This window comes from Tachyglossus aculeatus, chromosome 21 (assembly GCF_015852505.1).
Source record: "Tachyglossus aculeatus isolate mTacAcu1 chromosome 21, mTacAcu1.pri, whole genome shotgun sequence".
NCBI classification, from domain to species: Eukaryota; Metazoa; Chordata; class Mammalia; order Monotremata; family Tachyglossidae; genus Tachyglossus; species Tachyglossus aculeatus.
Genome location: NC_052086.1, coordinates 24,402,089 through 24,417,134, shown reverse-complemented (window position 1 = coordinate 24,417,134; position 15,046 = coordinate 24,402,089). Strand labels below are relative to the sequence as shown.

Sequence of the window (15,046 nt, the reverse complement as noted above, 5' to 3'; positions counted from 1 at the left end):
GAGCCTGCAAAGGAGACTGAAAATGAACAGCCGGAGAGATAAGAGGAGAACCAGGAGAGGATGGAGTCTGTGAAGCCAAGGTTGGATAGTGTGTTGAGGAGAAGGGGGTGGTCCACAGTGTCGAAGGCAGCTGAGAGGTCGAGGAGATTCCTCAAAAATCTCCAGTGGCTACCAATCAACGTACTCATCAGGCAGAAACTCCTCACCCTGGGCTTCAAGGCGGTCCATCACCTCGCCCCCTCCTACCTCACCTCCCTTATCTCCTTCTCCAGCCCAGCCGGCACCCTCTGCTCCTCTGCCGCCTTGTTCTCGCCTGTCCCACCGTTGACCCCCGGCCCACGTCCTCCCCTTGGCCTGGAATGCCCTGCCTCCGCACATCCGCCAAGCTAGCTCTCTTCCTCCCTTCAAGGCCCTACTGAGAACTCACCTCCTCCAGGAGGCCTTCCCAGACTGAGCCCCCTTTTTCCTCTTCCCCTCCTCCCCCTCTCCATCCCCCACACCTTACCTCCTTCCCCTCTCCACAGCAACTGTATATATGTATATATGTTTGCATGTATTTATTACTCTTTATTTATTTATTTTATTTGTACATATTTATTCTATTTATTTTATTTTGTTAATATGTTTTGTTTTGTTCTCTGCCTCCCCCTTCTAGACTGTGAGCCCACTGTTAGGTAGGGACCATCTCTATATGTTGCTAACTAGTACTTCCCAAGCGCTTAGTACAGTGCTCTGCACACAGTAAGCGCTCAATAAATATGATTGAATGAATGAATGAATGATTAGGATAGAGTAGGAGCCGTTGGATTTGGCAAGAAGGGGGTCATTGGTGACCTTTGAGAGGGCAGTTTCGGTGGAGTGTAGGGGATGGAAGACAGATTGGAGGGGGTCAAGGAGAGAGTTGCCATTGAGGAATTCGAGGCAGCGGGTGTAGACGAATCGTTCAAGGAGTTTGGATAGGAATGGTAGGAGGGAGATAGGGTGATAACTAGAAGGGGAGGTGGGGTCAAGAGAGGTATTTTTTAGGATGGGGGAGACATGGCCATGTTTGAAGGCAGAGGGGAAGGAACCAGTGGAGAGTGAGTGGTTGAAGATGGAAGTTAAGGAGGCGAGGAGGGAAGGGGCGAGAGATTTCATAAAATGAGAGGGAATGGGGTCAGAAGCACAGGTAGCTGGAGTAGCACTTGAGAGGAGGGAGGAGATCTCGTCTGAAGATCGTGTTGGGAAGGATGGGAGAGTAGTGGAGAGGTTTGAGAGCGGGGGGTTGGAGAAGGAGGAGGAGTGACTTTGGGGAGCTGAGACCTGATGGAGTTAAGTTTACTAATGAAGTAGGAGGCCAGATCGTTGGGGGTGAGGGATGGAGGAGGGGGAGGAACAGGGGGCCTGAGAAGGGACTTGAATATACGGAAGAGCTGATGGGGATGATGGGCATGGGTGTCAATAAGGGAGGAGAAATACTTTTGCCTGGCAGAGGAGAGGGCAGAGTTAAGTCAGGAAAGGATAAACGAAGTGAACGAGGTTGGCTTGGTGTTTAGACTTTCGCCAGCAGCGTTCAGCAGCTCGAGCATAAGAGCAAAGGAGGAGTACAGTGGCAGTGATCCAGGGCTGTGGGTTAGTGGTACAAGAGTGGTGAAGGGATCCTCCCTATCTCCAAAACCCACAACCTTGGCATCATGGTATGGTATTTGTTAAGCACTAAGTGCCAGGCACTGTACTAACCAATGGGGAAGGTACAAAAACAATTAGGTTGAATACGGTCCCTGTTGCATAAAGAGCTCACAGCCTAAGTTGGAGGGAGGAGGATTCAATCCCCATTTTACAGATGAGGTAACTGAGGCACAGAAAAATTAAGTGACTTAGAACCCAGGTCCTCCTAGGCCCACAATCTTTCCCCTAGGCCACTTTACTTCCCACTTGACTCCTCGCTTTTTTAAAAATGGTATTTGTTAATAATAATAATAATAATGTTGGTATTTGTTAAGCACTTACTATGTGCCAAGCACTGTTCTAAGCCCTGGGATAGATACAAGGTAATCAGGTTGTCCCACGTGGGGCTCATAGTCTTCATCCCCATTTTACAGATGAGGTAACAGAGGCACAGGGAAGTTAAGCGGTTTGCCCATGTTCACACATCTGACAAGTGGCAGAGCCAAGACTAGGACTCCCAGTCCTGTGCCCTTTCCACGCTTGCTAACGGGCTCCCTCGCCTCCCTTTTCCCATCTTTCCCTCAGGACTCTGGCCTTCCCTGTCCCATCCCGTGTTGTGCCAGGCAGTGCATTAAGTGCTGGGGTAGATTATAATAATAATAATAATGATGGCATTTATTAAATGCTTACCATGTGCAAAGCACTGTTCTAAGCGCTGGGGAGGTTACAAGGTGATTAGGTTGTCCCACAGGGGGCTCACAGTCTTAATCCCCATTTTACAGATGAGGGAACTGAGGCCCAGAGAAGTGAAGTGACTTGCCCAAAGTCACACAGCTGACAATTGGCAGAGCCGGGATTTGAACCCATGACCTCTGACTCCAAAGCCCGGGCTCTTTCCACTGAGCCACGCTGCCTCTCTACAAGTTAATCCACTTGGACACAGTCTGTGTCCCACATGGAGCTCACAGTCTTAATCCCCATTTTACAGAGGAGGTAATGGGCACAGATAAATCACTACCTGCCCAAGGTCACACAGCAGACAAGTGACGGAGCTGGGATTAGAGCCCAGGTCCTTTGGACTTCCAGGCCCTTGTTCTAGCCATTAGGCCATGCTGCTTTTCAACTCTTTCAACTTAAACTCCTGTCGGTTTTTCCTCCACAACATTTCTCGGATCCAGCGCTTCCTCTCTACCCAAACAGCCACCACGCTATCCCTACCTACAACTTATTTAGATTTTGAACCTCCACAGGGCCAGGAACTGAGTCTAATTCTCACCTGTATATTCTTTCCCAGTGCTTAGTACAGTGCTCTGCACGTGGGAAGTGCTTAAAAAATGCTTTTGCTCCTATTACTACTTCTCCCCTCTCCAGTCTATACTTCACTCTGCACCCCAGATCACCCTTCCAAAATATCTTCTGGCAAACGTCTCTCCCCTCCTCAAAAACCTTCAATGTTTACACATTCTCTGCATCCAACAGGAACTCTTGACTTTGCTTTAAGTCATTCCATTAGATCTCTCCATCTTATCATCTACTCTCTCCTATCACTTCACCCCAGGGCACACATTTTGGTCCTCTTCCACTCACCTTCTCTCTATTCCCCTGCCTCTGACTCTCAGCTTACATCCTTCCTCATCATCAATCATATTTATTGAGCGCTTACTGTGTGCAGAGCACTGTACTAAGCGCTTGGGAAGTACAAGTTGGCAACACATAGAGACAGTCCCTACCCAATCCCCCAAGCTCTTCCCCTCTCCAAAGACCTGCTGAAATCCCACCCAAGAGTCCTCCCTCCCACTCCCTGATTAATAAACTGCATAGTTTCCTTCTCCCATGTCCAGGAGTCCAAAGACAAAGAAAAGGGAAAAGGATTACACTTGTAAAGGATATAGTATTCAGTGCATAGTGCGTTATAAAAAAAAGACTTTAATGTTGTTGAACAAAACAAAGGTAATTTTAGCAACCTCGTGCAAAAAGCCAACAGTTGGCTGGAGAGAGCAGCTCTTTCACAGTCAGAGGTCCCACAAGTTTGAAGTCAGAAGCTAATCATGAATCAAAAAATTATCACTCACAGGACCATGATCCACCTACCCCAACCTCAAACCTTGAACTTTTTCCCTTTTTGCCACCACCTATAATTCCCAAATTACCAAGACCTAGTGAAAAGAGCATAGGCTTGGGAGTCAGGAGACCTGGATTCTAATTCTGGCTCTGCCACTTGCCTGCTTTGTGATGTCGTGCAAGTCACTTCACTTCTCTGTGCCTCAGTTCCCTCATCCGTTAAATGGAGATTAAGACTGTGAGCCCTATGTGGGACAGGGACTGTGTCCGGCCTGATTATCTTGTATCTACTCCAAAGTTTAGTACAATTCCAGGCACAGAAAAAGCACTTAACAAATACCATTAAAAAAAACAAAAAACTGTTCTCCTTACCCCTTAGTCAGTGTTTGGTCTGATTGTATTGTATCTACTCTAGCACTTAAATACTATTATTATTATCATTATTATTTTTATTTACCAGAAGTTGGCTGAGAAATATATTGTTTCCAAGGAGCCAAATAACCTGTTGCTTCCAAGACCTAAATGCTGGAGTTTGGGCGGTGGGTGGGAGCACAGGCCTTCTGTATCAGTGATCTCATTGCCATACAGTTCCAGCACCTGAAATAGAAAGAGCACAGAACTGGAAGGAGAGAAAATAAAACACAGGAGCAGGCTTGGGGGACTCCGGATTGAGCTCCGGAATGGTTGGGAGTCGGTGGCAGTCACAGACTGGGTGGAAGGTTCACAGAGCTCAGCTCCTACAAGAAGCTTGTACCTAAACCAATGTTTAGTTTGGCGCTTGGCGCATAGTAAGCGCTTAACAAATACCATTAAAAAAAAGGTCTTCAAAAGCAAATGCTGTTGGGGAGGAGGCTACAGACTCATTCATTCATTCATTCATTCAATCGTATTCATTGAGTGCTTACTGTGTGCAGAGCACTGTACTAAGCGCTTGGAAAGCAGCATGGCTCAGTGGAAAGAGCCCAGGCTTTGGAGTCAGAGGTCATGGGTTCAAATCCTGGCTCTGCCACTTGTCAGCTGTGTGACTTTTGGCAAGTCACTAAACTTCTTTGGGTCTCAGTTCCTTCATCTGTAAAATGGGGATGAAGACTGTGAGCCCCACATGGGACAACCTGATTACCTTGTATCTACCCCAGCGCTTAGAACAGTGCTTGGCACATAGTAAGTGTTTAACAAATACTAACATTATTATTATTACAATTCAGCAACAAATAGAGACAATCCCTACCCAATGGGCTCACAGTCATTTTGGGGACCGAGGACTGAGTCTCAGTAACTCCATCGGACAGGACTCGATGCCTGCATTCACTGCAGGGGCTCCTTTACCTTGAGAGTCTGAGGCAGATTCTCCGCATTGATTTTCCTGATTCTATTGGCGGTCAGTATCAACTCTTCAAGGTTGGAAAACTTTAACAGGTTTGAGTCAATTTCTTTCACCTGGAAGAGATGGGATGGTAGCAGACATGGCCTGACCTGAGCTAGTAGAAGAACATTAAGGTCTCATCCAAGTAGAGAAGTTCCCTCCCTTCCACCCCTCTTATAATCCACTTGGTCGTTTCTTACGGTTGGTTATGAATCGCATGGTCTGGCCTTAGACAACAAGAATCGTTTCAGAGGCCCCCAAATTAAGTGTTGGTTAGCACAGACCCAAAGACATCAAAATGAAACCCCATATGGGGAGGGTACCTTCCAGGGAAGCAACTCTTGGGGATGGGACAACTCCCACATTATATGATCCTTTCCCTGGATACATTTCACAACATTCCCCAGAAGACAAAGACAAGCCATGTCCTTTCTCTTCTTTCTTAGCCAGTGATATCTTTCCCAGTATAGATCGGGAATCAATGGGAATAACCGTTCACAGCAAGAGAGCAAGCTATCTGGAAACAGAAAAGTGTCACAGAGATCTTTGCTGGCAGTTTTCTCTGCTGCGTAGTCAGCATAGTCAGCACAATGAAAAATAGGAATTCAGGACCTAGGAAATAATTCATAACCACACTTTGGTTGGCCAATTGCTTCACCCCTTTTAAGCCATATGATTCCACTAATGATTTATGATCCATCTTGGATCCCCTCATCGATCACTTGCATTTCTCAAGACCCTACTGTATGCAGAGTCCTGTACAGAGACTAGAGAAGAGACTAGAGACTAGAGACTAGAGAAGCAGCGTGATTCAGTGGAACGAGCCTGGGCTTGGGAGTCAGAGGTCATAGGTTCAAATCCTGGCTCCGCCACTTGTCAGTTGTGTGACTTTGGGCAAGTCACTTCACTTCTCTGAGCCTCAGCTCCCTCATCTGTAAAATGGGGATTAAGACTGTGAGCCCCATGTGGGACAACCTGATCACCTTGTAACCTCCCCAGTGCTTAGAACAGTGCTTTGCACATAGTAAGCACTTAACAAATGCCACCATTATTATTATTGTTATTACAGGCACCCAGGAAGTATTTATAATAGATTTTATTAGTCCCAATCCCTGTCCGCAGGGAGTTGGTATTTTCTTCCACCCTTTTACTTACCCCCTTATCAACAACTCTGAGGCACTTGAAGTAGGAGAAGAAGAAGCTGTCCCGGAGGACATGAGGGTTCCTGATGGCTAGCTCTCTCAGGTAGTGATCCTCTGCACTGGAATCTTCAGGCAGGACCCAGGGGGAATGTGGGCTATGCACCAGTTCCACCAGGGCCTCCAGGCTTTCCTCCCCGGGGTCCCGATTCTCCTCCTCCTTTGATGTCCCCACCCTCCAGGATTTCCTCTTCCTTGACATAAAGCGGGATTTGTTCTGAAGTGCAACAGGGGTGGAACAGCTGTAATTCACCCTGCCTGCCCCCTGAACCACGGTCAAACGCAGGAGGGAAGCTGGAAGGAGACATTGGCGCGAGGTAGTCTATGAAATCAGACTCCTGGATTCTAAGCCCTGGTTGGGCCCCCACTCTGTGTGACCCAAGCAAGTCATTTCCCTGAAAGATGCCTCAGTTTCCTCAGCTATTAGATGGGAATAATCAACCAATCAACGGTATTTACTGAGCACTCACTGTGTATAGAGCACTGAACTAAATGCTTGGTAGAGTACAATACAACAGTTGGTAGACATATTCCCCACCCACCAGGGGCTTACAATAATTATAAAGAAATTATTCCTCTTGGAGGAAACGTGACTTTACTAAGGCTTTTAAAATGGGGAGAGTGGTGATGAGACAGGAGATTGAGGTACAGTGCGAATGTTGGTGTTGGAGGAGCAAAGCGTGTAGATTGCTTTATAGTAGGAAATCATTGAGGAAAGATAGGTGAGGATGAGTTAACTGAGTATTTTAAAGCCAGTGGTAAGGTCTTTCTGTTTGATATGGAGGTGGATAAGCAATCATTAGAGGTTTTTGAAGAGAGGGGAAACATGAACTGAATGTTTTTTTAGAAAAATGATCCAGGCAGGAAAATGAAGTAAGGACTGGAGTGGGGAAAGACAGGAAGCAGGGAAGACAGCAAGGTAACTGATTAAGTAGTCAAGGCAGAATATAAGTGCTTGGATTGGCATAGTAGCAGTTTGGATTGAGAGAAAAGGGGGAATGGGTGGATTTCAGCCATGTTGTGAAGGTACAACCAACAGGATTTGGTGACAGACTAAATAATCAGGTTGAATGACAGAGATGAGTCAAGGATAATGAAAAGGTAATGCGCTTGTGAGACAGGGAGGATAGTGTTGTTGTCTACAGTGATAGGAAAGATGGGGAGGATAGGGTTCGGATGGGAAGATGAAGAGTTCTGTTTTGGACATGTTATGTTTGAGGTGCTGGTGCAATATCCTTGTAGAAATATCCTGAAGGCAGGAGGAAATTCAAGACTGTAGAGGAGAGAGATCAGGTATGGAGATGTAGATTTGGGAAACATCTTCATAGAATTGGTAGTTGAAGCCATGGGAGATTGGGAGCCATGGGAGCAAAGAGTTCTCCAAGGGAGTGGGTGTAGGTGGAGAATGGAAAGGGACTCAGACCTAAGCCTTGAGGTAGAGGGTGGGAGGCAGAGGAGGAGTCCGTGAAAGAGACTGAGAAGGAGTGGTCAGAGAGATAGGAGGAGAACCAGGAGAGTACAGTGTCAGTGAAGTCAAGTTTAGCTAATATTTCTAGGAGAAGGGGGTGGTCCACAGTGATGAAGGCAGTTGAGAGGTTGAGGAGTATTAGGATAGAGTAGAGGCCTTTGGATTTGGCAAAAAGGACACCATCGTTGATCTTAGGAAGAGCAGTTTCCATCGAGCAAATGGGACAGAAGCCAGCTTGGAGGGGATCAAGGAGAGAACTGGAAGAGAGGAAGTGGAGGCAGCAGATGTAGACAACTTGATCAAGGAGTTTGGAGGAGAATGGTAGGAGGGAGATGAGGTGTTACCTGGAGAGAGTTGTAGGTTAAGGGGGTGGGGGGGGTTATGATAGGGGATACATGAGCTTGTTGAAACCAGTGAAGAAGCCATTGGAAACTGAACAGTTGAAGATAGCAGTCAGGGAGGGGAAAAGGGAAAAGGCAAGTGTTTTGATAAAGTGTGAAGGGATGGGATTAGGGGCACAAGTGAAGGGAGTGGATATTGAGCATAGGCAGGAAATCTCATGAGAGTGCTGAGAAAGATGGGGAAAGTCGAAGAAAGGTCAGGAGGAGGGCAGGGCTAGAAAGGAGCACAGGAGATTTTATGGAGATCATGTCTGATGGCTTCAATTTTATCAGTAAAGTACATGACCAGGCCATTAGGGGTAATAGAGTGGGGCAGTGCGGCGGGGTGGGGGGGTGTCAGGGGATTTAAGAAGGGTGTTAAACATCTGGCAATGGGTTTGGGAGTCAATATGAATGGAGAAGTAATGTTGCTGGGAGGAGGAGAAGACAGAAAAATCGTATGTATGCTGTATCTTGCGAAAAATGGGGTAACTGGTGACTTCTCTTCAGGCCCCGGCAACTACTGGTGGAGTGCGAAGAGTAGGATTCTGTCCCATCAGGAGAGGTCAACTCACCTGCTGGATAAGCTCCTGTGAGGCCAAAGGGCCAAGGGAGCAGTTGTGTAAATAGTTGGAGCTGGTTGTACCTCTAGACACTCTAGTTTCCCTTATCTTCCCCCTCCCCCGGGCCCTCTTGCCAGGGACTAGCCACTTCTACATATGTTTCCGGGGGCCCGCCTGTCTCAGTGCGGCTGAAAGAGGCGAAGGAAGTTGAGAGGCAAGGGGAGATAGTAAGGGGTACTTTTTTTAAAATGGTAATTTGTCAAGCTCTAACTATGTTCCAGGCATGTACTTAGCACTGGGGTGGTTACAAGCTAATCGGGTTGAACACAGTCCCTGTCTCACATGGGGCTCATACTCTTAATCCCCATTCTACATAGGAGAGAACTGAGGCACAGAGAAGTGAAGTGTCTGGCTCAAGGTCACAGAGCAGACAAGTGGCGGGGCTGGGATTGGAACCCAGGTCCTTCTGATGCCCAGGCCCGTGCTCTAGACACTAGGTCTCACTCTCCTCCAACTCTCTCCTGGACTACCTCTAATCAGGCTTCCGCCCACTCCACTCCACTGAAACCACCAAACGTCACCAATGACCTCCTTCTTGCCAAATCCAACGGTTTCTACTCCATCCTAATCCTCCTCGACTTCTCAGCTGCCTTTGATACTGTGGACCATACCCTTTTTCTCAACATGTCATCCAACCTTGGCTTCACTGACTCCATCCTCTCATTCATTCATTCATTCGTCTTTGAGTGTTTACTGTGTGCAGAGCACTGTACTAAGCGTTTGGGAAGTACAAGTTGGCAACATAAAGATTGTCCCTACCCAAAAATGTTCTGGCTGTTCATTCTCAGTCTCCTTCGTGGGCTCCTCCTCCCCATCCCATCCCCTAACTATGGGGGTCCCTCAAGGGTCATTCTCGGTCCCCTTCTATTCTCCATCTACATTCACTCCCTTGGTAAACTCATTCGCTCCCACGCCTTCAACTATCATCTCTTCGCGGATGATACCCAAATCTCTATCTCCTTCCCTGTTCTCTCTCCCTCCCTCCAGGCTCGCATCTCCTCCTGCCATTGGGACATCTCTACTTGGCTGTCTTCCTGCCACCTAAAACTCAACATGTCCAAGACTGAGCTCCTTATGTTCCCTCCCAAACCCTGTCCTCTCCCTGACTTTCCTATCACTGTGGATGGCACAACCATCTTTCCCATCTCACAAGCCTACAACCTTGGTGTCATCCTTGACTCTGCTCTCTCATTCACCCCACAAATCCAATCCATCACCAAAGACTGCCAGTCTCACCTTTGTAACATTGCCAAGATCTATCCTTTCCTCTCCATTCAAGCTGCTACCACATTAGTACAGTCCCTCATCCTATCCCAACTGAATTACTGCATCAGTCTCCTTTCTGGCCTCCCAACCTCCTGTCTCTCCCCACTTCAGTCCATACTTCACTCTGCTGCCAGGTTATCTTTCTACAGAAATGTTCTGGGCACGTCACCCCTCTCCTTAAAAATCTCCCGTGGTTGCCTATCAACCTCTGTATCAAACAAAAGCTTCACTACTGGCTTCAAAGCTCTCCATCACCTTGCTTCTTCTTACCTCACTTTCCTCCTCTCCTTCTGCAGCCCAGCCCACATACTCCGCTCCTCTGGTGCTAACCTTTTCACTGTGCCTCATTCTCACCTGTCCCAGCGATCCCTGGCCCACGTCCTACCTCTGGCCTGGAATGCCCTCCCTCCTCAAATCTGCCAAACAATCACACTCCCCCCTTGAAAGCCCTATTGAAGGAGGCCTTCCCAGACTAAGCCCTCCTTTTCCTCAGCTCCCCCTCCCATCCGCATCGCCCCAACTCTCTCCCTTTACCCCCCGTCTCCCCGGCCCACGGCACTTGTGTATATATGTACATATTTATAATTCTATTTATTTATACTGATGCCTGTTTACTTGTTTTAATGTCTGTCTCCCTCCTTCTGGATTGTAAACCCGGTGTGGGCAGGGATTGTCTCTATTGCTGAATTGCACTTTCCAAGCGCTTCGTACAGTGCTCTTCACATAATAAGCATTCAATAAATACTACTGAATGAATGAACGCCTCCCTGGCTGCCCAGCTTCCGAATAATAAATAATAAATAATTATGGCATTTGTTAAGTGCTTACTATGTGCAAAGCACTGTTCTATGTGCTGGGGAGGTTACAAGGTAATCAGATTGTCCCATGTGGGGCTCATAGTCTTAATCCCCATTTTACAGTTGAGGTAACTGAGGCACAGAGAAGCTAAGTGACTTGCCCAAGGTCACACAGCTGGAAATTGGTGGAGCTGGGATTTGAACTCATGACCTCTGACTCCAAAGCCCGTGCTCTTTCCATTGAGCCACGCTGCTTCTCTATAATAATAATGATGGCATTTATTAAGCGCTTACTCTGTGCAAAGCACCATTCTAAGCGCTGGGGAGGTTATAAGATGATCAGGTTGTCCCATGAGGGGCTCACAGTCTTAATCCCCATTTTACAGATGAGGGACCTGAGGCCCACAGAATTGGGCCAAAGTCACAGCTGACAAGTGGCAGAGGCGAGATTTGAACCCATGACCTCTGACTCCAAAGCCCGTGCCTCTTTCCACTGAGCCACGCTGCTTCTCTATAATAATAATGATGGCATTTATTAAGCGCTTACTATGTGCAAAGCACCATTCTAAGCACTGGGGAGGTTACAAGATGATCAGGTTGTCCCATGCGGGGCTCACAGTCTTAATCCCCATTTTACAGATGAGGGACCTGAGGCCCACAGAATTGGGCCAAAGTCACAGCTGACAAGTGGCAGAGGCAGGATTTGAGCCCATGACCCCTGACTCCAAAGCCCGTGCCTCTTTCCACTGAGCCACACTGAAGGAAGACACCCTCAGGAAGCCCCAATCTTCCCTGTCTCTTGCAGATGCCCCCAGGAAGCTTCAAGGCCCTACTGAGAGCTCACCTCCTCCAGAAGGCCTTCCCAGACTGAGCCCCTTTCTTCCTCTCCCCCTCGTCCCCCTCTTTATCCCCCCCATCTTACTTCCTTCCCTTCCCCACAGCACCTGTATATATGTATATATGTTTGTACATATTTATTACTCTATTTATTTTACTTGTACACATCTATTCTATTTATTTTATTTGGTTAGTATGTTCGGTTTTGTTCTCTGTCTCCCCCTTTTAGACTGTGAGCCCACTGTTGGGTAGGGACTGTCTCTAGATGTTGCCAACTTGGACTTCCCAAGCGCTTAGTCCAGTGCTCTGCACACAGTAAGCGCTCAATAAATACGATTGATTGATTGATTGATTGATTGATTGATTGATTCGGGCCCTGGGCCTGAGAGGATGGGGAGGAGGGGGAGGCCCGGCCTGGGGGGTGGGAAGGGTTGGGCCCTTCTGGGGTTTTCGGGCCCGGTGGCACCTCTGGCCTCTCACTCGAGGTGGGGGGGGGAACGGCCTCCTGAGGCGTTGGCACCCGCTGTGTGACTTTGGGCAAGTCACTTAACTTCTCTGTGCCTCAGTTACCTCATCTGTAAAAATGGAGATTAAGACTGTGAGCCCCCCGTGGGCCAACCTGATCACCTTGTAACCTCCACAGCGCTTAGAACAGTGCTTCGCACATAGTAAGCGCTTAATAAATGCCATTATTATTATTATTATTATTATTATTATTATTATTATTATTATTACCCAGCTGCCCGTGCCACACGGGAACTGGTGCAGGCACAGCTGCTGCAGATGATCCCGAAAGGCCGCGCTCACCGTCCCCATCACCCTCCTCACGCCGCCAGAGGGCGCCAGGCGCTGTTGCTAGGGAACAGACGACGGGTTGCCAGGCAACTGCTCAGGTCCGCGCGTTCTCGCGGCACGCGGGGAAACGCGATTTTATTCATTCATTCAATAAATCAATCAATACTACTACTACTAATAATAATAATAATAATGGCATTTATTAAGCGCTTACTATGTGCAAAGCACCGTTCTAAGCGCTGGTGAGGTTACAAGGTGATCAGGTTGTCTCCCGTGGGGCTCACAGTCAATCCCCATTTTACAGATGAGGTAACTGAGGCACAGAGAAGTTAAGTGACTTGCCCAAGGACAAACAGCTGACAATTAGTGGAGCCGGGATTCGAACCCAGGACCTCTGACTCCAAAGCCCGGGCTCATTCCACTGAGCCGCTTACTGTGTGCAGAGCACTGGACTAGAGTCCCTACCCAACAGTGGGTTCACAGTCTAAAAGGGGGAGGCAGAGAACGAAACCAAACATACTAACAAAATAAAATAAATAGAATCGGTATGTACAAGTAAACTAAATAAATAAATAAATAGATTAAGACTGTGAGCCCCACATGGGACAAGCTGATTACCTTCTATCTACCCCAGTGCTTAGAACAGTGCTTAGCACATAATAAGTGCTTAACAAATACCATAATAATAATTATTATTATTATAAATGTTATTATTATAATTATTGTTATTCCCTTAAGGAGAAGAGTCCAATGTCACTGAATGAGTCAGGAGCTGCTAAATAGATCTTAGACATCATAGGTAGCCTATAATGCAGTGTCATTGATATTTGATTGATTAAAGCTCATATTATCAATACTAGTGACATTTGGGGCAAATAAGCTCGTGTTGGGCTGGGAATGTGTCTGCTAATTCTGTTGTGTATTGTTCTTTCCCAAGCATGTAGTACAGTGCTCTGCACATAGTATATGCATCATAAATGCCATTGATTGATTGATTAAGCACTTAGTACTTGCCAAGCATTGTGCAAGATAATCAGGTCAGACACAGTCCCTTGTCCCACATGGGGCTCCCAATCTAAGTAGGAGGGAGAACAGGTAGTTAATTCCCATTTTATAAATGAGGAAACAGGCAAAGAGAAGTTAAATGATTTGCCCAAGATCACATAGCAGGCAAGTAGCAGAGCTAGAACTGGGACCCTGGAGCTCTGATTCCCAGGCCCTCACTCTTTACACTAGGTCATGCTATTACCTCAAGAGCTTCCACTATCATTTTTGGGGAGAAGCAAGACTGGCAATGCCTTGTGTGGAGGTTGGATAGCCAGGAAAGGTTTTGTGGAAGAATTGCTGCTTTCCCTAGACTTTGAAGTAAGTGATGGGCTTATATGTTCTGCAAACTACTGGGCAACCCTGATTCTGTGGAGATGAACCAGCAGTTTGAATCCAGGCAGCAAGTCAAACTGGCATTTAAAGGAGAAAGATAATAATAATAATAATGATGGCATTTGTTAAATGTTTACTATGTGCAAAGCACTATTCTAAGTGCTGGGGAGGATACAAAGTGATCAGGTTGTCCCACGTGGGGCTCACAGTCTTAATCTCCACTTTACAGATGAGATAACTGAGGCACAGAAAAGTTGTGACTTGCCCAAAGTCATACAGCTGACAAGCAGCAGAGGCAGGATTTGAACCCATGACCTCTGACTCCAAAACCTGTGCTCTTTCCACTGAGCCACCCTGCTTCTCGAAGCAAGAATGATGAGCAACCACAGCTCTGACTGCTGCTGGAGAGGAATAAGGACCACAGTTGGAAACTTGACCCCTACCGCGGATTTTTCTCTTTGGTAATCACTCTAGGGAGGAAGTGTACAAAGGCAAAGATATGAGATGATCTTTATCATGTCCCTGTGATGTCTGACGAGAAAGATAAAAATAAATTCTAAAACGGTTATGACTCCTGACTTTACGATCATCTTGGACAGGGAGACAAAGCGAAAAGAAAGTGACAAGAATAGGATTGCAGGTGGCTTTTCACCGTGGTCTTCTCTAGCACTGGCCAAACTTGTGGATATGGAGAATCCAGCTTGGTGAAGAGAGCAGCCACTCATCAAATAAATAGAATGAAACACAGAAGCCTTGCACATGGGTGAATTGGAACATACTAAGATCCCACATCACACTTGCAGTGTAAGCACCCACTGGGTTGGGCCTTCAGTCAATCAAACAATAATATTTACTGAACGCTAGTTCAACATTCACTCATTCATTCGATTGTATTCATTGAGCGCTTACTGTGTGCAGTTCACTGTACTAAGCGCTTGGGAAAGTACAATACAATAATAAAGTGACATTCCCTGCCCACAGCCAGCTTACGACAAAATTAGGAAACACGTTCCCTGCTCATAACAAGTTTACAACCTAGAGTCTACCTAGAGTCTACAGCCTTCACCAACTAACCCCTATAGGACATTTCCCTCTATATTGAGCAAAATTGGTTTCAATCAAACAACCAAATAAATCAGTGGCATTTATTAAGCATTAAGTGTGTGCAGAGCACTGGACTAAGTACTTTTGAGAAGACAATATGATAGAGTTGATAGGGTAGAATATTCA

General features: G+C 46.8%; 1 protein-coding gene across 1 annotated transcript in view; it reads right to left on the bottom strand.

Moving 5' to 3' along the window:
- LRRC43 (leucine rich repeat containing 43) overlaps window positions 1–12,457 on the bottom strand; it is a 29,199-nt gene extending 16,742 nt beyond the window's left edge. The window contains exons 1-4 of the mRNA XM_038763572.1: window positions 12,377–12,457; window positions 6,227–6,487; window positions 5,035–5,145; window positions 4,166–4,305 (exon numbers count right to left, since the gene is read on the bottom strand). Coding sequence (XP_038619500.1) covers window positions 4,166–4,305; window positions 5,035–5,145; window positions 6,227–6,487; window positions 12,377–12,457 — 593 coding nt within the window. The remainder of the gene's footprint in view (window positions 1–4,165; window positions 4,306–5,034; window positions 5,146–6,226; window positions 6,488–12,376) is intronic.
- Between the last annotated feature and the right edge of the window lie 2,589 nt (window positions 12,458–15,046).